Source organism: Nelumbo lutea, chromosome 4 (genome assembly GCF_056320005.1).
Source record: "Nelumbo lutea isolate HS-2025 chromosome 4, American lotus-T2T, whole genome shotgun sequence".
In the NCBI taxonomy this organism is placed as follows: Eukaryota; Viridiplantae; Streptophyta; class Magnoliopsida; order Proteales; family Nelumbonaceae; genus Nelumbo; species Nelumbo lutea.
Genome location: NC_142687.1, coordinates 84,600,848 through 84,622,119, shown reverse-complemented (window position 1 = coordinate 84,622,119; position 21,272 = coordinate 84,600,848). Strand labels below are relative to the sequence as shown.

The following is a 21,272-nucleotide window of genomic DNA, read 5'->3' as shown; positions in this document are numbered from 1 at the left end:
CATCATCGTCGTCCATTTGTCGTGATCAATCCGGTTGTTCTAAAAAAACCAAAAGGTCAATTTGAATACGCATGTTGGGAAATGGGACCCACATTCTTTGGAATGTGCCAATATGCTTTCTGAAATTCTTTAATAGTGCCTGTGGACTTGTGGGCTACGGAATGTGTAAGCCCACCACAACCAATTGACCAGATTGATCATGGACGTGCGTGCGTGATGCGTCCCCTTCTTTACTCCTTTGGTGGATGGAGCCTGAAGGAATAACCCAGCAATCCAGCATTGTCCAGTGGGACCGGACAGCTTTGCATTTTTTAAGTCCCTTGACCTATGGAATAATATCCCAGGCCCAAGCCCCAAGAGTGTTACGCTAAATATCTAGGCAGTGTTCTTACTTCTTAGGAAGCACCCTATTATACTTGTAAGGCTATAGACCAACTCCAACAACCCGCCCGATGAGACAGAGAGACACACACACACATTATCCAGATTCCACAACTCTAAATTATCCATTTTATCCATTTCTCAATTATCTGCATTTGGACTTTGGAGGCTGCTATGTAATTACACAAATATCTTAATATACAAATATATCTATCTTATCAAAAGTTGTGGTGGAGGCTCAACACTTCAACTCAATATATGCCATGTTACTCTGTCTCTTTTATTCCTTTCCTAAGCTCTAATCATAGTCTTATAAAATAAACTCTAATAATAGAGAATGATAATTCATTGTACAGAGGAAAATAGGAAAGCTTGTTTAGTAGCTAAGGTTGGGTGGTGATTGAACTAATCATTGAGAAGAATCTGATGGTTGATCCAATAAATGCTAAAATAGTGAAAAATGGACGAAAATGGATTTGAGAGATGTAGATAAGATCATCCATACCACCAGTAAGAAGAAGTGGAGGATCTTAAAACAGCCAATCAGCCCTAGGTAGACCACAAGGCAGAATAGATTCATGTAACTATAATTATATCATATTTTTGGGACAAGACTTAGACTTGGTTGAATCGAGTTGTATGTGTGAGGAATCACACAAACCATGAAAATTGATTCCACCCCAGTTACAGATTGCATACAAAATCAATATGATCTACTGAGAAGATGTAAATTGGAATATACAACTGGTATCAGTACAGTCTGATGGTGTCTCAGAGTCCATCTGTTGGGTGGGTCCTGTTCATTGGCAGGTATGAAACTACTATGTAGAATACAAAACCTTATATTTTGTATAGATATTTGTATGTATACTCTTTTCTAAATTGAGCACTATAATCTTACGATTATCCCCTAGAGAAGAAAAATCATATGAAAAGGGTCCATGCAATGACATGATTAAGGACAATCCTCCATTAAGACTGATGTGATCCCCCACCCAATGAAACAAAGGAAAGAGAAACCCCACCACCATGGCACCATGCCAAACGGCGGAATAAAATCCTGTTCCATGCCCACCAAGCCTCTACAACTTCTTGATTTCTTTGTTTTTTTCTTTTGGCTATGTTTGGTTTAAAGGAAAAACTAGGGAAAAGAAAGGATAGACAAAGAAATTTTTATAAATTTTGTATAGGTTTTCATACTTTTTTTTTTTTCTTTTCCTACCTTTTCCTTCAAACCAAACATAACCTTTCGAGAAATTGATCTCTAACAATTCAAAAATAGATATCGTTTGGGTTTTACTCTCAGAGTGCTTTTTCCTAATTGTGCCTGCCCTCTGCTTTATCACAAATTCTGAAAGTAGCCTTTCCCACACAAGAAAAAGGAATATTTTCTGAAAGAAAAAGTTTCCCAATAAAGCGAATGGATTCGCTTCAACTAATAAACAATACAAGGTGCAATTTGAAAGCTTGTACTTAATCCACTCTACAAGTAATACCCAAATCTACACTATACGATAGATTAATAGTTGAAGATAAGTGTGTGGCTAGAGGGCACCCGTTAATGAAACCATCTCAAAGAAATAGTCTGTGCATGTGAAAGTACAAAAAACACACACACAATTGATCGTGGATATTCCACATGAACATGATTGACATTTTTGAGGGGATGGGGTTGCCCCAGTTGGATCAAATTCCCAATCTATTGGGTTTCATCGCTTCATGTAACCCTAAATGTCCATTATTTTTACTATATAATTATCTTAGTTTCATGTTCGAGTCCGGAATCTGGATATACTCCTCACCCCAATTTTTCACCACATGCTTTTCAAAACTGGACCAGGATGGTCGGATAAAAAAAAACTAGGAATTGATTAGTTGTTTTACTTCAAAACCGTTATTTTTTTTCCAAAACTGTTGATTTGATCAACAAACTATTGACCCAGGTGATCGAACTATTCAATTGTTTGACTGATTTTTTTTTTTTAATTTTCTTTTAATTTTTTTGTTAAAACGAATCATAGTACATGGCAACGTGCACTTGGGCGGAATGCCGGAATCTGTCAATATGATGACTGTACCAAGAAATCAGTATGAAATGTTTAACTTCATAAGTAGCTAAAAGCTAAAGGTATGAATCTGTATGGAAATCTGACTCTACCAAGAAAACAGTATGGAATCAGTCTGATGATGCGCGATCCGGCCGGTCATAGCTGTCAACGACCTTGCTTCTGAACTGAATAGCAGGGAACCTGAAACGGAGGAGATGAGGAAGCTCCGGGGGGAACCCGGTGTAACGGCTCCGAAACTTAAGTTAGAATCCTTCAAAAGCAAGATAAAACCAGATAGCGCAAAGTTTGCATACCTTGTTTGTTGGGGGCAGGGGGCTCTTATAATCACTTCGCTCACTCGCTCCGAGGCCCTTGTCAGGTCGGGTATGATTATCCTTGCGTTTGTCAATCCGGTCGTTGTCCTTTCTGCTGGGACAGAACCGTCACTGCCTAACCATCTCTCTAACTGGATATGGCGGTGTTAGTGGCGGTGGCAGGTGGCCGTTTAGAGTGCGGCTGCCAAGCGTCAGATCCCAAGTCAGTCAGGTGCGGCGCCCTCGGGCACGGACTTCCTCAGTGTCAGGCATGGTACGACTTGTTTGGTTTTGGCGCCCAGAAGGTGATGCGGAGTGGTGAGCGAGGCAAAGTCTTGAGTTCGGAGGTATCTATAGGGCAGGTCAGTTCGGCGAGGTGTATCCCGAACTGTTACAAGGCAGGCCAGTTCGGCGAGGTATATCCCGAGTTGTTACAAGGTTGGTCAGTTCGGCGAGGTATATCCCAAACTGTTACAAGGTTGGCCAGTTCGGCGAGGTATATCCCGAACTGTTACAAGGTTGGCCAGTTCGGATTACTTTCTGGTTTTGGGCCAAGGGTGAGTTCGATACCCCAGTAGGGAGTTCGGTCCGCTGGTGTCTCCCCTTGGTGTTCACACCTTAGGCTGGCCTTTTTGCCGAGCTGTTGTTTCTGCCACATGTCGCGTAACTGTGAGGTCGGACCAAATCTTCCTTCATCAATTGCCCCCCACTCCTCGCGCCAAGGGTCTTGTCCTGGTGCGGGGAGTTTCGCGAGGTGGTAGGTGGATTTGTCCCGTCCTTCGAATCTTGACTGCGCGAGTTGCTTTTGCCAAGGTTCTTCGGTTTCCGAGAAGGCGGGAAACGTGCCTACTAATAAATGTTGATGGTTGTGACAATGTACGTTTTAAATTTCAAAAATTCACGCCGCTGGGACGTGACTACGGGTCATTCAAACTTGAAAAAAGCGTGCCACTGCTGTACGTGCGCGGGCGGCTGTCAGGGAGACGTGTCGGCGCGACGTCGGTTTCAAGAAGGCGTGCACTGACGTTTTGCTCTTTTCGGAAAGACGTGTGCCAATCACGTCTCGACCTCGTGGGACGTGTGATTAGCGCAAATGTGGGCCGTCGGATCGTCTTTGATCTGAATGATCGGTTCTTGGTTACTGTAGCTATAAATTATGGGGGACCCCAGTCGATATGCCACTTCTGCGGTTTGCCTACTGAGCTCGCGTCCAACTTTTCAGCTTGCGTCCAAGTTTTTTCAGCTCGCGTCTAGGCTGGTTACATAGCCTCCAAGGTTTTTTGGCTTGTTCTCGTCTCCGAAGCCTTCAAAACTTTCTTCCGATGAGTACCTTCCGGAATCCACCTCTTTTCCTCAATGTCTAGCTTTGATAGCTTAGACGATTCTTCAACTAGGACTGACGTAGGTTCTACAAACCGAGCCGTATCCCCCGACTGCCTCAATGATCCTGAGGTGGAACTCGAGGACTATGAACCAGTAGGCCGAGCCGCTTCGGGCAGTTTGGCGTCTACCTCTCGCCGAGGTCAGGTGCTAGACAGGTTTGGTCCCTCGACCATGACGCCTGAGGGGCTTCAATCTATACTTATGTCTTACAATCTTCCTGGGGGGTATACATATTTTATTCCTTCGGGTAGCTTTCCTTGGGAACACGGTCCTGATGAGATCATGATTTTTCGAGAGCAGCTCGCTGCGGGGTTGGGACTTCCTTTCCACCCCCTTCTCGTCGAAGTCATAAACCACTTCGGTGTCACCATTGGCCAATTTCATCCGAACTCTATTCGGAACCTGGTGGGGACAGTTTCCCTTTTTTGCGAGCAGAATTTCCCCTTAGACTTAGAGATATTCTCCTCCATCTTGATGCTCAAGAGACAGACGGGTTCTCTTCCTGGGGGAAGACGGGCGTATTACCTTTCTCCTCGCCCGGGCTTTAAGCTTCTGCACGATCTTCCTAATAAGGTCCCGGCGTGGAAGCGGGACTACTTCGGTGTGCGAAGTGCACAATGATGGCCCTTTCAGACCGGGTGGGGTGAGGCCACTCCTGATTCAGGTGTTACTCTCGATAAAGAGACAGTGAAGGGCCTCCGGCAATGGGCACGACAAGGTTTAAAGTGCCATCACTACTTAACGGAGGCCAAGCTTATTGCGGCCGGCCTGAGTTCAGGTAGGTTTCTAATGCGGTTTCTTGCTTGCTTTGTTCCTTCATTTTTTCTGATGTCGAACTCGTTTCTGCAGGTGTGATGGACGCGGAGAGAACTCGTGGGGGGCGTCTGTTCCAAGGTATGAAGAGGAGGAAGTGGGTCGCCACTCGTACCGAGCTACCCCTAGATGAGGAGCCTCATGTTCCAGACCACACGCTGGAGGATCTGCCCAGGGAGCCCGAGGTGACTCCACCGATGCATGAAGCTGTCGGGGCGCCTTACACTGAGACCACTCATACGGGCGCTCCTGCATACTCAAGTGCTCCTGCTCACTCTGGGTCCGCTCATACGCGGGTTAGGCCCTCGGGTTTGGGAGCTCAAGGGGAGTTCAGGAGCATGTTGGCGCCGAACTACGCTCTTCAGAAGAGTAGGGAGGCTACTTTCCCTGAGGAGATCACGGCGTGGACCGATCTTCCTTTGAATCAGGTCGCCTGCCGCGCCGTAACACATGCTATGGTGGTAAGTTAGATTCCGTTTGCCTTTTTCATTTTCTGTCGCTTTTGCTGTTATTGTTCACTTGTTTCTTTTGGTAGGTGAATTTTTCGATTCATGCTTTAGCAGCCCAAGTGGAGAGGAGCTCGCGACAGGCGCGAGCTGCTGAGGCTGCCACCCATGCTGCTGAAGAGGCTTTCCGTGCTGCAGAGGCGAATACCCGAGCTGCTGAGGCGGCCGCTTATGCTACCGAAGAGGCTGCTCGCGTCGCAATGGCCAGGCAGGCAAGGTCTCAGCGTGATGTCGAGGCCATGGGGGTAGTTGTGAAGCACATGGCGGACTTGAAGTTGGATTTGCAAACCGGGTGGGGTGAGGCCGCTCCTGATTCAGGTGTTACTCTCGATAAAGAGACGGTGAAGGGCTTCCGGCAATGGGCACGACAAGGTTTAAAGTGCCATCACTACTTAACGGAGGCCAAGCTTATTGCGGCCGGCCTGAGTTCGGGTAGGTTTCTAATGCGGTTTCTTGCTTGCTTTGTTCCTTCATTTTTTCTGATGTCGAACTCGTTTCTGCAGGTTTGATGGACGCGGAGAGAACTAGTGGGGGGCGTCTGTTCCAAGGTATGAAGAGGAGGAAGTGGGTCGCCAAGAGAACTCGTATCGAGCTGCCCCTGGATGAGGAGCCTCAAGTTCCAGACCACACGCTGGAGGATCTGCCCAAGGAGCCCGAGGTGACTCCACCGATGCATGAAGCTGCCAGGGCGCCTTACGCTGAGACCACTCATACGGGCGCTCCTGCATACTCAAGTGCTCCTGCTCACTCTGGGTCCGCTCATACGCGGGCTGGGCCCTCGGGTTCGGGAGCTCAAGAGGAGTTCAGGAGCGTGTTGACGCCGAACTACGCTCTTCAGAAGAGTAGGGAGGCTACTTTACCTGAGGAGATCGCGGCGTGGACCGATCTTCCTTTGAATCAGGTCGCCTGCCGTGCCGTAAAACATGCTATGGTGGTAAGTCAGATTCCGTCTGCCTTTTTCATTTTCTGTCGCTTTTGCTGTTATTGTTCACTTGTTTCTTTTGGTAGGTGAATTCTTCGATTCATGCTTTAGCAGCCCAAGTGGAGAGGAGCTCGCGACAGGCGCGAGCTGCTGAGGCTGCCACCCATGCTGCTGAAGAGGCTTTCCGTGCTGCAGAGACGAATACCCGAGCTGCTGAGGCGGCCGCTTATGCTGCCGAAGAGGCTGCTCACATCGCAATGGCCAGGCAGGCAAGGTCTCAGCGTGATGCCGAGGCCATGGGGGTAGTTGTGAAGCACATGGCGGACTTGAAGTTGGATTTGCAGCATCAAGTTGAATATCTTCAGGAGGACATCAGGGAGAAAACACAGATTTTTTTCCAAGGCATTGAAGACGCCAAGAAAAAGGCCGTTGAAGACTACATTGCCTCTCCGCGTTTTGACGATCTGATGGTGGATTCTTACAGAAGGGGGTTCAAACTGAACAGGTGGATGATCCGGAACACGTACCCTGACCTCGATGTTAGTGCCATATCCACTTCGCGTATAACTCAGGAGATGGCCAATGCTACTGATGGCGAGCCAGACTCTGAAGGAGAGGCAGGGCCTTCGGGTGTTGTTGAAGTGCCTTCTGATGGCGAAGAAGTAGCTCCGAGCATTTAAAGATATTCTTTTTTTTTTGTAAGTCCCTTCTGATGGCCAATGTAATCCTGTTTCTTGCAACGGAATAGATAATCTTTTTGCCCAAGTGTTCCTTTTCCCCGAACCAATTCTTTGTCGAACTGAATATGCCACTTTCTTGTCCGGGTTATTATACTTCCGCGACCTGTTTTGCCGCGAAGGCTTTTTGCAGCGAACTGATTTTTTGCCGAGCTGATAATATGCCCGACTTCTTTGCTTGTTTACGCCGAGGTTCCTCTTGGCTCTGCATCGTAGCCCATAGGACCTGATGTCGTCCACTTCGCTTGGCGGTTTATAGGTAGTATCGCCTTAAGTTCACGATGTTCCACGCTCGAGGTACTTGTTTGCCTTCCAAGGTTTCGAGTTCGTATGCCCCCCCAAGCGCTCTCTTTACTTTATAGGGTCCTTCCCAGTTTGATCCAAGTTTGCCCACGCCGGGTTCGGGAACCATAATCTTACGAAGGACCAGGTCGCCGACTCGGAAGCTTTGTTGCTTTACTCTGGCATTGTAGTAGCGATCTACCTGCTGCTGGTATGCCGCTGTCTGGATGTGTGCGAGGTCCCTTACCTCGTCCAATAGGTCAAGGTTGGTACGTAACTCATCCCCGTTTGTCCGATCGTCGTATGTTTCTAGTCGCAATGTTGGTACTTCGATTTCCGTCAGGATCACTGCTTCAGTGCCGTAGGTGAGGTTGAAGGGGGTTTCTCCCATGGCGGTTTTTTCTGTAGTTCGGTGAGCCCACAAGACACTTGGTAGCTCTTCGGCCTACAATCCCTTAGCTCGATCCAGACGTGCTTTCAGTCCGCGCAAGATGGCTCTGTTCATTACTTCTGTCTGACCATTTGCCTGCGGGTGCGCGACTGATGTGAAGTTTTGTCGAATCCCCATGTTCTGGCACCACTCTTGGAACTTGATATCCTCGAACTGCTTGCTGTTGTCGGAAATTATAACTCGAGGTAACCCGAAGCGACATACTATGTTCTTCCAAAAGAAGTTCTATATGTTTTGGGCCGTAATAGTTGCCAGAGGTTCGGCTTCTATCCACTTTGTAAAGTAATCTACTGCAATGACTAGGAATTTTCTTCCACCTGTTGCTGGTGGGAATGGCCCCAGGAGGTCGATGCCCCATTGTGCAAAGGGCCACGGACTGGCGAGGTATTTGAGGTCGGAGGCAGGTTGATGCTGGATATTGGCGTGCTTCTGACACTTGTCGCATTTTCTGACGAGCTCGACAGCTTCTGCCTTCATCGTTGGCCAGTAGTATCCTTGTCGAAGTGCTCTGCCCCCCAAGTGTCCACCGCACAAGCCTTCATGAGTGTCGCGGAGTACGAACTCGGCTTCGGCAGGTCGCAGGCAATGCAAGTAGGGGAGCGTGTAGGACCATCGGTATAACCGTTCGTCTATTATGACGTATTTGGCTGCCTAGCGCTGCACCCTCTTGGTCGCATTGCATTCTGCAGGGAGGGTTCCGTCTATCAAGAAGCTCGCGAGTGGGTCGATCCAGCTCGGCTCTGCTTCCAGGACGGGAGTGACCTCCTCTGTCCCCCCGAGAATACTAGGCTGAGGTAAGTCCTCTATGTACACAATTCTCATGTTGTTGTGACTTGTGCTGGTTAACCGGGACAGAGCGTCGGCCTCAGTGTTCTCTGACCTCGGGATTTGCCTGATGAAGTGTGACTGGAAGTTGAGCAGGGCCTCTTTTACTTTTGCCAAATATGCAATCATGGAGAGCTCGCGTGCTTCATACTCGCCCGTAACATGGTTGACCACGAGCTGGGAATCGCTGCAGATGACCAAGTGCTTTGCCTTTACCTTTCGCGCTAGGTCCAGCCCAGCTATTAGTGCTTCGTACTCTGCCTCGTTGTTGGATGCCGCGAACTCAAAGTGCAGTGCGTATTCTAATTTTGTGCTGCCCGGGCCGCATAAGACTATTCTAGCCCCGCTGCCTTGCTGGTTCGAGGGACCATCCACGTGAAGGATCCAGGGCTCCTCATCCCAGTTCGCGTTTCGCCTGACCAGGAGAGATGCCACACTGGCTGCTACTTCACGGGGTTTAGACTCTATTGGCTCGGGAGCTCCAGGTTCGCCCGAACTGGGGACCTCGGGCTCGACTTGTAGGGCTTCGTTGTTGAAAGTGCACTCGGCGATAAAATCTGCCAAAGCTTGGGCCTTAATAGCAGTTCTTGGCTTGTACTGGAGGTCGTACTCGCTGAGTTCGATGGCCCATTTCGTCAGTCGACCGGAAACCTCGAGTTTGAGTAAAACTTGTCTCAGAGGTTTGTCAGTCAGGACGATGACGGAATGAGCCTAGAAGTATGGGCGGAGTTTCCGAGCTGCTGTCACCAGTGCGTATGCTAGCTTTTCTATCTGCGGGTACCTTGTCTCTGCTCCCTGCAAAATTTTACTAACATAATAGATGGGTCGCTGGACCCAGTCTGTTTCTTTTATTAGTACCGAACTGACCACCTCGTCGCTTGTCGAGAGGTACAGTTCTAAGACCTTGCCCACCTCGGGCCGGGCTAAGGTCGGCACACTAGCGAGGTAACCTTTTAGCTCGTTAAACGCGAGCTGGCAGTCCTGGGTCCACTCGAACCCTTTTCCTTTGATTGCTTTGAAGAAAGGTAGGCAGCGGTCTACTGATTTGGACATGAAGCGGCTTAGAGCGGCTATGCGGCCGTTTAGCCTCTGAACTTCTTTTACTTTCCGATGTTGTACCATATCTAGAATGGCTTTTATCTTGTCCGGGTTGGCCTCAATACCGCGCCGATTGACAATGTAGCCTAGGAATTTGCTCGAGGTGACACCGAAGACACATTTGTTGGGGTTCAATTTCATGCTAAACTGACGCAGGATTTGGAAGACAAAATCTAAGTCTTGTATTAATTCTTGTGAAAACTGTGTCTTGACGACCATGTCGTCTACATAGCACTCTATCTTCGTGCCAATCAAGGGCCAAAACAGCCTATTTACAAGTCTTTGGAAGGTCGCCCCGGCATTTTTTAATCCGAAGGGCATGACCTTGTAGCAATATAGGCCGAACTCGGTTATGAAGCTGGTTTTTTCCTCATCGGATTGGTCCATCCGGATTTGGTTGTAGCCCGAGTAGGCATCTAGGAAACTTAGCAACTCATGTCCCGAGGTCGCGTCCACTAGGTGGTCAATTCTGGGGAGGGGGAAGCAATCTTTCGGGCAAGCTCGGTTCAGGTCGGTGTAGTCAACGCACATGCGCCACTTGCCGTTCTTCTTTTTTACCAGCATCGGGTTGGCCACCCAGCTCGGGTAACGGACTTCCCTTATGATGTTTGCTGCGAGGAGCTTTTCGACCTCCTCGTCGACCGCCCTCCAGCATTCTAGGGCTAAGTTGCGTTTCTTCTGTCTAACGGGTCTGACTACAGGGTCAGTACTAAGTTTGTGAGTTATCAGGCCGGGGCTAATGTCGGGCATGTCAGCCGCAGACTAGGCAAAAATATCTAAATTTTGAAGTAAAAAACTCACCAGTTCGGTTCGTAGGGGTTCCACGACGGAAGCTCCGATCTGAAGTGTGCGAGCTGGGTCCGTAGCCGAAGTCGGGATTGTGACCGTTTCTTCTGTGGGCGAAGCTCGTTCCTCATCTTGTTCCGCAGGCCGCTCTAGTTCGAGGTCGTCGGCCGCCTTGGTTTTTTCCTTCAGGGCGACAACATAACACTTGCGGGACTCGAGCTGGTCGCCCCGCGCTACTCCCACACCGAAGTCCGTAGGGAACTTCATAGCCAAATAGTAGGTGGAGACCACCGCCCGTAGGATATGCGTGATCGGCCGCCCTATTATGGCATTGTATGGGGAGGGGGTCGCGACCACCAGGAAATCATGGTTGAGTCTGACCGCACAAGGCCATGTGCCGACTTCCACAGGTACTGTTATTTTTCCAAGGGGCCTGACTTCCTCTTTGCTGAAACCCACCAGGGGAGTGTTCGCGGGCTTCAGCTCGCTCCTCTATAACTGTAGCTGGTCAAATGCTGATTTAAAGAGGATGTCCGCTGAGCTACCCGAATCTACGAGTACGCGTCTGACCTCGAAGTCGCTGATCCTTAGTTTAATGACAAGCGCGTCATCATGGGGGTAGCGGACCCCTCGCGTGTCGTCCTCCGTGAAGAAGATTGGTTCTTCGGTCTTTGGTCTCTTTGGGGGGTTCCGTTCCTCGAGGGCCGCTTCGCGAACTGAAGTCCGGGCCGCTGCCGAGGTACACTCTGCTACCACCGAACCTCCCACAATTACATGGATGGTTCCCCGAACTGGCCTCTCTTCCGGAGGCTGTCGCTGCAACGATTCGGCAGGTCTGCTGCTAGATTTGGGGGCATCCTTTTCATGCTCCCCTTGCCGACCTGCCTTATTATTATTGTTGTGCTGTACAAAGTTTCTCAAGTATCCGCGATGGATGAGCCTCTCTATCTCGTCCCGGAGATTATTACACTGCTCGGTACTATGACCATGGTCTCTATGGAAACTACAATACAAATTCTTATTTCTCTCGTTCGGATTTCCCTTTAGGCGAGGTGGCCACTTCACGTATGGGGCGTCATTGATCGTCATTAAGATCTCGGTCTGCCTTGTGTTTAACGGCGTGTAATCCGTCCGAACTGCTAGGGGAGCTTGGAACGACTGGTTCGGCTTCGGCTCCCGGGCCGGGTTTTTCCTATCGACTGGGATGGAGGGCTCGCCTTCCCTCTTTCTTTTCTCGTTCCCGCCTTCAGTTCGTTGGTTGATTTCTTCCTCTGTCCTCATGAACTTGTCCGCGAGCTTGAGGAATTCGGCCACGATTGCGGGCTGGTTAGCTACCATGTGCCATTTGAATTCTTTGTGCGTTACCCCTCTTTTGGTCGCCGCGAGCTGCACCGCGGGGTCCAACCGCGGTATCTGCAAGCATGCTTCATTGAATCACTTGATGTAGCCCCAGATGGATTCTCCTTCCCTTTGGACTACTCCGAAGATGCTTTCCTCTGTTCTGGGGCACCGTTGGCTGGTGACAAAGTGTGTGGTGAAGACCTGCACGAACTGGGCCCAACACTTTATCGACCCGGGGGCTAGGTTCCTGTACCAAGTGCGGGCTACCCCCCTGAGGGTGGTGGTGAAGGCCACGCACATGCACGATTCGCTGGCCCTGGCAAGGTGCATTTGGGACTGGAAAGCGTCAACGTGGTCGTTGGGGTCGAAGGACCCGTCGTACTTGTCCAGAGGTGGGAGCTTGAAATTTCTGGGTAAGGGGACCGCCAGGAGTTCTGATGCGAGGGGGGAAGGAACCGAGAGAATCGGGGCGGCTCCTACCTCGTCCGAGCTCGTCTCTTTGCCTCTGAGCTCTGACAAGACACGGGTGGCGGTTCGGCAACTTCGCCGGCGCCTTCGTTGTTGAGTGGGCCTTGTACTGGCGCTACTGGCCTCCGTGTTGCCGAGCTCGATGGGCCTGGAATGCTGGTAGTCTGCCGCCAGGGCACTGAATCGGTTTTCCGTGAGCGGGAACTTGGGCTTGGAGCGCCGAGGTGCCGATCTTGCGGGCGGGGTTCCCGACCCGCCTGTGAGCTGCGAGGCGGGGATGATTTTTTTCTCTCTTCGGCCTGACTGTTAGGGGGGTTCTGGGGCCGAGAGGCCTTTCCTTGGTGGGGGCGTCCATCCTGCGGGGAGGCCTTGACCGGCCTCGGAGCGGGGTTGCGAGGTGGAAGTAGTGGTTGGTTCAGTGGCAGTTGGGGGAACTGCTGTTGATAGTGATACTGGGAGATGTTGTGCAGCACTTGGTGCTGGTGAAGCTGGTGCTGTTGGAACTGTTACATCTGGGCTTGCATTGCCCGCATGCACTGCATCAGGTCGTCCAACCGGTTTTGGCTGGCTGCCAAGGGGACGACAGTCGGTTCAGTAAAGGTTGTCTCAATAGGGGGAGGAAAGGGGATGCTTATGGCAGGAAGGTTTACGGGCGCCACTGCTTGTGGCGCATTCAAGCTGGGGATCCCATCCACCAAAAGGGGGATGGTGAACTGTCCAATGCACACCACGGGGACTTGAAGTTGTTCCCCGGTGGTGTTTGTCTTCGTGCCACGTCCGGCGTTGCTGGAGGAGGCCATGAGTGTTGGGTTTTTTGAAGAAAAGGGGGTATGGAAGTTTGGAGGGAGGCTTTTTGAAGCGTTCCCACAGACGGCGCCAATTGATGATGCGCGATCAGGCCGGTCATAGCTGTCAACGACCTTGCTTCTGAACTGAATAGCAGGGAACCTGAAACGGAGGAGATGAGGAAGCTCCGGGGGGAACCCGGTGTAACGGCTCCGAAGCTTAAGTTAGAATCCTTCAAAAGCAAGATAAAACCAGATAGCGCAAAGTTTGCATACCTTGTTTGTTGGGGGTAGGGGGCTCTTATAATCACTTCGCTCACTCGCTCCGAGGCCCTTGTCAGGTCAGGTATGATTACCCTTGCGTTTGTCAATTCGGCCGTCGTCCTTTCTGTTGGGACAGAACCGTCACTGCCTAACCGTCTCTCTAACTGGAGATGGCGGTGTCAGTGGCGGTGGTAGGTGGCCGTTTAGAGTGCGGCCGCCAAGCGTCAGATCCCAAGTCAGTCAGGTGCGGCGCCCTCGGGCACGGACTTCCTCAGTGTCAGGCATGGTACGACTTGTTTGGTTTTGGCGCCCAGAAGTTGATGCGGAGTGGTTTGCGAGGCGAAGTCTTGAGTTCGGAGGTATCTATAGGGCAGGTCAGTTCGGCGAGGTGTATCCCGAACTGTTACAAGGCAGGCCAGTTCGGCGAGGTATATCCCGATCTGTTACAATGTTGGCCAGTTCGGCGAGGTATATCCCGAACTGTTACAATGTTGGCCAGTTCGGATTACTTTCTGGTTTTGGGCCAAGGGTGAGTTCGGGCCCCCAGTAGGGAGTTCGGTCCGCTGGTGTCTCCCCTTGGTGTTCACGCCTTAGGCTGGCCTTTTTGCCAAGCTGTTGTTTCTGCCACGTGTCACATAACTGTGAGGTCGGGCCAAATCTTCCTTCATCACTGTCAAACTAGGTGCCTGTGTTGGAGGGCTTGAATGCAGTCACTTTTGACTTTGCGAGGTGTAGGGATGACAATTTTTTCAAAAAATCGAGGCCACGCCCTGAACAGGGTGGGTTTTTCCGTTTTTCCCAATCTTAAATAGGGTTAGGGCGAAGATAGGATTTGCATATGATTCCTGGCCCCGATGGTAAATTAATAAAATATTCATTAGAATTAAAATTGATTTTTTTAATATCTTTAAAATTTTTCTCAAATTCTTAAAATATTAAGATCCTATAATTTTATTTCTAAAATATCCCTAAATTGTCATAATTCAATTCTTAATATACTCACAAATTTCTACAATTCTATTCATAAAATATTTAGAAATTAGGTTATTTTTAGATTGCCTTTGGGAGGAGAAAATTCAGGAATTCTTTTTAGTGTTTGAAAGCTTAAATTGGCTCCACATTCACTTTGATGAAGCCTTCTCAGCACTCCGCATCACAAATTACAAGTAGTCATTCACCCATTGCCATGTCACCCATGACTGAAGATTTCACTCTTGTTGTTGATAAGGTAATAATTTGTTTGTTTGGACTAATTGGAAAGCCAAACAATAGAAATTTTAAGAAAGTAGACTTCTTAAAATGTTCTAAGGTTTTATGAGAATTCACTCTTCCCCAACTTCATCACCTAGGCCCATCACCGTTTTAGGTTAATCATGAAGCAGAGGAGTTGGATATTCTATCAGCAAAAAAGGAGCTTCATCTGCAATTTACTTAAGTTCGACTCCAGCCAACACCATCACAAATTGTTATCACTAGACACTAGTCATTGCTCATGACACCACGGTAGTTGATAGTTTCAAATCTGGCTGGTTTAGCTCCATTTGCAGGTTCCAGAGGAATTCATGCGGGATCATAACTTCAAATATGGCTAATTCATCTTTATTTGCAGATTCCAAATGACAACTGATCAGCCATCTGAGGAAGTTTCCTAGCAAGTGAAATAGCATAACAGGTATTTAACTGTTTTGGAATAGTGTACCAGGTCTCCTTAGGGTGGTGAATTGGTGATGGACACAGTCTATGGGAGTTGTTGATGCTTATTGTTATGTTATAGGACAAAGTTGATAATGGAAATAGTTGGTTCATTAACAACAATCCTCCTGATGCGATGGTAGACCTGGTTGTAGGTCTACCAATAGCTGTTATTTCCAGTGAAATAGTGTACTGCATCGTTAGTGGTGGGTTTGGAACCTTACTCATCATTCATTAATATTTCTCTAATTTAGTCTTGAGGAAGAAGATAATGGAGGTCCAGCTCACGACCCACCGAACCAGCAGGCGACAACTCACGTATCCAACATGTATTGGGTGATGGTGGCTATCGGATGGTGGACGTCAAAAGCATCCTCAAGAAGAATTCGAAGATGTTTAGAAGTCTAGTTCCTAATTGTTTTAGTTGTTTTACAAGTTTAAATGTCATAGTTATTCTACAAGTCGATGTATTAGTTCTGAGTTTAATAGAGACACACAAAAATTCCTTCGCCACTCTTTCTGTCTCTACTAAGTCTACGCTTAGTCTTTACGTGAGGCTTCACGAACAAAGTCGCTCGACTGTCCGGTGCTGGTATAATCTGCCCGGTCAAGTGCATCACGCTGCGTCAAGTGGTATTAGAGCGGGAGTTTGCCCAGTCAGATGGCCAATCAAGACGGTAGCAGTCGCAACCAACCCCGTGACGGAGATTAGGGGTTACAAGATTGGAGAGCAATCAAATAGCAGCGTACAACCACTCGTAACATTGAGCAACAATTGGTAGAAATCGCTGGACAACTATAGACTTTGTTACGAGAGGATGTTCCAAGGAATAGGGATAACACATTGCACCAAGCCGGAGGAGACGACCGCGGTAGAACAATCATCGATCCTATACCCAGGAACCCTATTCTTGATGATGATAGCGATGATGAGCTAGAATTCGGTGTTGCTCCAGTTATTCCCGGTGATGGCAGAACCGGTAGGGATTGACAAAATCCCGACAATTTTAATCACCATCGGAATAATGATGAATTTAAACTCAAGGTGGATATTCTTACTTTTAGTGGAGATCTGGATATAGAGGGCCTTCTAGATTGGATCACCGAGGTCGACCGTTTCTTCGAGTACATGGAGATCCCAGAAGAAAGAAGGGTGAAATTAGTAGCTTTTCGATTGAAGAGAGGAGCATCTATCTGGTGGGAGTGAATGAGGGAGACTCGGATCAGAGAAGGAAGAGGTCCAGTTCGAACATGGAGGCATATGAAACAATTAATAAGAGGTAGGTTTTTACCTCCTGATTATGAGCAGTATATGTTTGAGTCATATCAACGGTGTGTGCAGGGAACAAGAAGTGTGAATTAGTACACCTAAGAATTTCTGAGATTGGTTGAACGGAACCAGTTATCAGAAAGTGACAATCAATAGGCAGCCCGTTACTTGAGTTGTTTGAAACCTGCTACCCGAGACAAGATTGGCGTCCAAATGGTTCTGAGTGTGCAGGAAGCAAGGAACTTAGCTCTAAAGGCTGAGTTAATGTTCCAGGAGAGGACCCGAGCCAATAACTATCGACGGTATAGTGGGAGCGACAACAAGCCAGTAGCAGTCGACAAGGGCAAGCCAACCCAAGGAGTACAACCCTCCCACCCGCCGAGTGTAGCTAACACCAGTAAGACCGCCACGGGAGGAAACACTCGAGGTAATACTTCAAACCCTCCTAAAGCCGTTAATCCTTATGCAAAACCTGCTCCTTTTAAGTGCTTCAAGTGCAATGAAGTTGCGCATAGATCTAGTGACTGTCCTAGAAGAAAGGCAGTTAACATGGTAGAGAGGGATGAGGAAGAAATTGGTGACAACGAAGTTTATTGTGGATCCGATGGAAAGGACGAAGAAGGTACCTATGATCATGAAGAGTACACGTGCGTTGTGAGGAAGTTAATGCTATTTCAAAGAAGCAAAGTTACCACACAACGACACCGACTGTTTCGCACTAGGTGTACGATACAGGATCAGTTATTTGAATTAATTATTGATAACGGCAGTCAAGAAAATATTATCGGCAAGGATGTGGTACGAAAACTGCAACTAATTCCTGAGAAACACCCGGAACCTTACATGATTGGTTGGATCAAGGAAGTCGGGGGCGTACGCGTGGAGGAATGCTGTAAGGTTCCATTCTCTATTGGTAAGTATACTGATGAGGTTTATTGTGATATTGTGGATATGGATGTTTGCCATATTTTGCTTGGTAGGCCTTGGCAGTTTGATGCAGATGCCAAACACCTGGGTAGAAAGAACACATACCAGGTTGAGAAAGAGGGTGTGCACTATACACTATTACCCATGGCAAAAAAGAACCCAACCAAGGCTTCAAAGGCTGAAGAGAGGAATTTTCTTACCATATCACACCGCCACTTTGAATTTGTAAGAGAATGTAAGGATACCCGCAAGGTCCACTTGCTAGTGATAAAGGGGGAAAGTGTGAGTGAATCACTAGGGGAGAACAAAATTCCCGTTGAAGTGTAGGGACTACTCGACGAGTTTCATGACGTAGTTTCTGATGAGTTACCTAATGAGCTCCCACCCATGCGAGACATCCAGCACCACATTGATTTTGTTCCTGGTGCTAGCCTACCTAATCTGCCACACTACAGAATGAGTCCTAAAGAGAACGAAATTTTACGGGAGAAGGTAGAAAAACTATTGAGAAAGGGGCACATCCAAGTCAACATGAGTCCATGTGCAGTATTGACATTATTAACACCGAAGAAATATGGGAGTTGGAGGATGTGTGTCAACAGCAGAGCAATCAACAAAATCACTGTTGGCTACAAGTTTCCCATTCCTAGGCTGGATGACATGCTTGATCAACTTGATGGGGCTGTGGTCTTTTCCAAGATCGATCTCAAGAGTGGTTATCATCATATCAGAATCCGTACCGGAGATAAATGGAAGACAACTTTCAAGACCATAGATGGATTGTTTGAATGGTTAGTCATGCCTTTTGGACTAACTAACACACCCAGCACCTTCATGAGACTGATGAATCAGGTACTACGCCCTTTCATTGGTAAATTTGTTGTGGTATATTTTGATGATATCTTAATTTATAACAAATCTATCGATGAGCATATAGGACATATCCGAAAGGTATTGAGTGCATTAAGGGAGAACAAACTATATGCTAATCTAAAGAAGTGTACTTTTATGAGCGATAGTTTGTTGTTCTTGAGTTTCATAATAAGTAAGGACGGAATTAAGGTGGATGAGGAGAAAGTGCGAGCCATTAGGGAGTGGCCAACCCCAACGAATGTCACAGACGTAAGGCATTTTCATGGGTTAGCAACTTTCTATAGGCGGTTTATCAAACACTTTAGTAGTATTGTAGCTCCTATCACTGAATGTCTGAAAAAGGGTAAGTTTCAATGGGGAGAAGAATAAGAGCAAAGTTTCGCTCTCATAAAAGAGAAGTTATGCATCGCTCCTATCTTAGCATTGCCAAGCTTTGACAAATTATTTGAGGTTGAGTGTGATGCTAGTGGAGTCGGCACAGGGGCTGTGTTATCACAAGAAAAGAGACCACTTGCCTTCTTTAGTGAAAAGCTATGCGAAGCCAGGAAGAAATGGTCCATTTATGATAAAGAATTTTATGTTGTTGTAAGAGAATTAAAAACCTGGGAACACTATTTGATTGCTAAAGAATTTGTCCTCTACACCGACCATCAAGCTCTTAAGTATTTAAGTAAGCAAAAACAGTTGAGGAGTGACCTGCATGCAAGGTGGTCTGCTTTTATTGATAAGTTCTCATACAAAATTGTGTATAAGGTTGGGCAATAGAACACAATGGCCTATGCTTTGAGCAGGCGTGTGGCTCTCATCAAGACTCTTAGTATCGAAATTGTGGGCATTGAATGTTTGAAGGATCTATATGCCCAGGATGAAGACTTCAAGCAGGCTTGGGAAAAGTGCATGAATCGGCAACCAGCGGGTGATTTCTACGTACATGATGGATTTCTTATGAAGGGGGACCAACTGTGCATTCCTTGCATCTCCCTCCGCGAGAAAATCATCAGGGATTTGCATGGAGGCGGCTTAGCAGGACACCTCGGGAAGGACAAGACGATTGAGACTGTCAAGGGGCATTACTACTAGCCTAAATTGAGAAGAGATGTGACCACTATCGTTAGTAGGTGCTATATATGTCAGACGACTAAGGGATAGACCCAGAATACCGGCCTTTACATGCCTTTACCTGTTCCTACTGCAATTTGGGAAGACTTGTCTATGGATTTCGTTCTAGGCTTACCGAAGACTCCAAGAAACATGGACTTCGTCTTTGTGGTTGTTGACCGGTTCTCCAAGATGGCACATTTCCTCCCATGCAAGAAGACCGCGGATGCAACAACGACAACCAAACTATTCTTCAGGGAGATTGTCCGTTTACATGGGGTGCCTAAGACCATCATGTCGGATCGAGATATGAGGTTCTTAAGTCACTTCTGGATGACCTTGTGGAGACTATTTGACTCATCCTTGAATTTCAGCAGTACAGCTCGTCCGCAAATTGATGGACTGATAGAAGTGGTAAATCGAACTCTAGGTAACCTGATCTGGAGCATTTGTAGAGAAAGGCCGAAGCAGTGGGACTTTGCCATAGCGCAAGCAGAGTTTGCCTACAACAACACAGTTCATAGCTCTACAAGTAGATCCCCATTTTCTATTGTGTATATGAAAGTACCTAACCATGTGTTGGACTTGGTGAAGCTACCCAAGGTACCAGGCCTTAGTACTTCAGTAGAGCAGTTAGTCGGACAGATCTAGTCAGTACAGGAGGAAGTACAACAGAAACTTCAAAGGACCAATGCAAAGTATAAGCTTGCAGCTGACAGGCATCACATGTACTAGGTGTTTGACGTCGGTGATGAAGTCATGGTGTTCTTAAGGAAGGAACACATACCCGTTGGGAAACATAGCAAGCTACAGCCTCAGAAGTACGGCCCATACAAGATCATTAAGAAGATCAATGACAATGCTTACGTAGTGGACTTGTCAGATCACATGGGTATTTCCAAATCATTTAATGTCGCTGGTCTCCATCGTTATTTACTGGAAGTGACACTTGCATATCCCGATCATGACTCGAGGTCGAGTTCCTTCCAAGTGGGGGAGAATGATGGAGGTCCAGCTCACGACCCACTGAACCAGTAGACGACATCTCACGTATCCATCATGCATTGGGTGATGGTGGCTATCAGACGGTGGACGTCAAAAGCATCCTGAAGAAGAATTCAAAGATGTTTAGAAGTCCAGTTCCTAATTGTTTTAGTTGTTTTACAAGTTTAAATTTCCTAGTTATTCTATAAGTCTACCAGTATGTATTATAAATAATTTTGTTCTGAGTTTAATAGAGACACACAAGAATTCCTTCGCCACTTTTTCTCTCTCTACTAAGTCTACATTTAGTCTTTACGTGAGGCTTCACGAACGAACTTGCTCGATCGCCCAGTGCTGGTATAATCCGCTCGGTCAAGTGCGTCACGCTGCGTCAGAAGATGATGAATAATGTTTTCTATTAAAGGGTAATATGGGGATTTTGAAATGTTTCAAATTGCATATCACATCACGGTGTGTCAAATAACTGATAGAATGCTAACAACATTCCCATATTTTAAAGTTCAAGTAATAAAGTGAGGCTACCCTACTAATCTACAATTTATCCAAAAATATCATCTATAGCTAAGATAAATTACAAACAACCACCTGTATTAGAGATATTCTTAACCCCCCAAACTTAAACCACCTTGAACCTCTAGATTCCAACACTTTGTCCAAAGATTTTAAAAATTGACCCAGAAATGGAACCATCCTGGTTATCGGTTTTTGGGTCAACGGTTCAACCATCCAGGTCGAATGGTTCAGGCAGTTTGGAATATTAGGGCAAATAATATTCAGGTGGTTAGGTTTTCATAAGAAAAAAGAGATGGTTGTCAATTGAGAAACAAAGGAGAGAAAGGAAAAAAATGAAGGAAAGAAGGACGGAGGGAAGGAAGAAATAAGGGAAGAAGGAAGAGGAAGAGGAGGGAAGAAGAAGGAAGAAGAGGAGGAGCATCCAACGTTCACTAGTGATGACAATGGCAACAACGACAGTGACAGCGGCGGCAACAGAAAATGCAAGACA

General features: G+C 47.4%; 1 protein-coding gene across 1 annotated transcript; it reads left to right on the top strand.

Moving 5' to 3' along the window:
* The first annotated feature begins 18,937 nt into the window (after positions 1-18,937).
* On the top strand, positions 18,938-19,246 carry LOC148861440 (uncharacterized). The gene has a single exon (XM_088985043.1). The coding sequence runs from the start codon at positions 18,938-18,940 to the stop codon at positions 19,244-19,246; it is 309 nt and encodes a 102-aa protein (XP_088841169.1).
* The last annotated feature ends 2,026 nt before the right edge of the window (positions 19,247-21,272 follow it).

Bases quoted from the DNA above. Each gene is read 5' to 3' on its own strand.
- LOC148861440 (XM_088985043.1), top strand. From the start codon at position 18,938: ATGGCCTATGCTTTGAGCAGGCGTGTGGCTCTCATCAAGACTCTTAGT.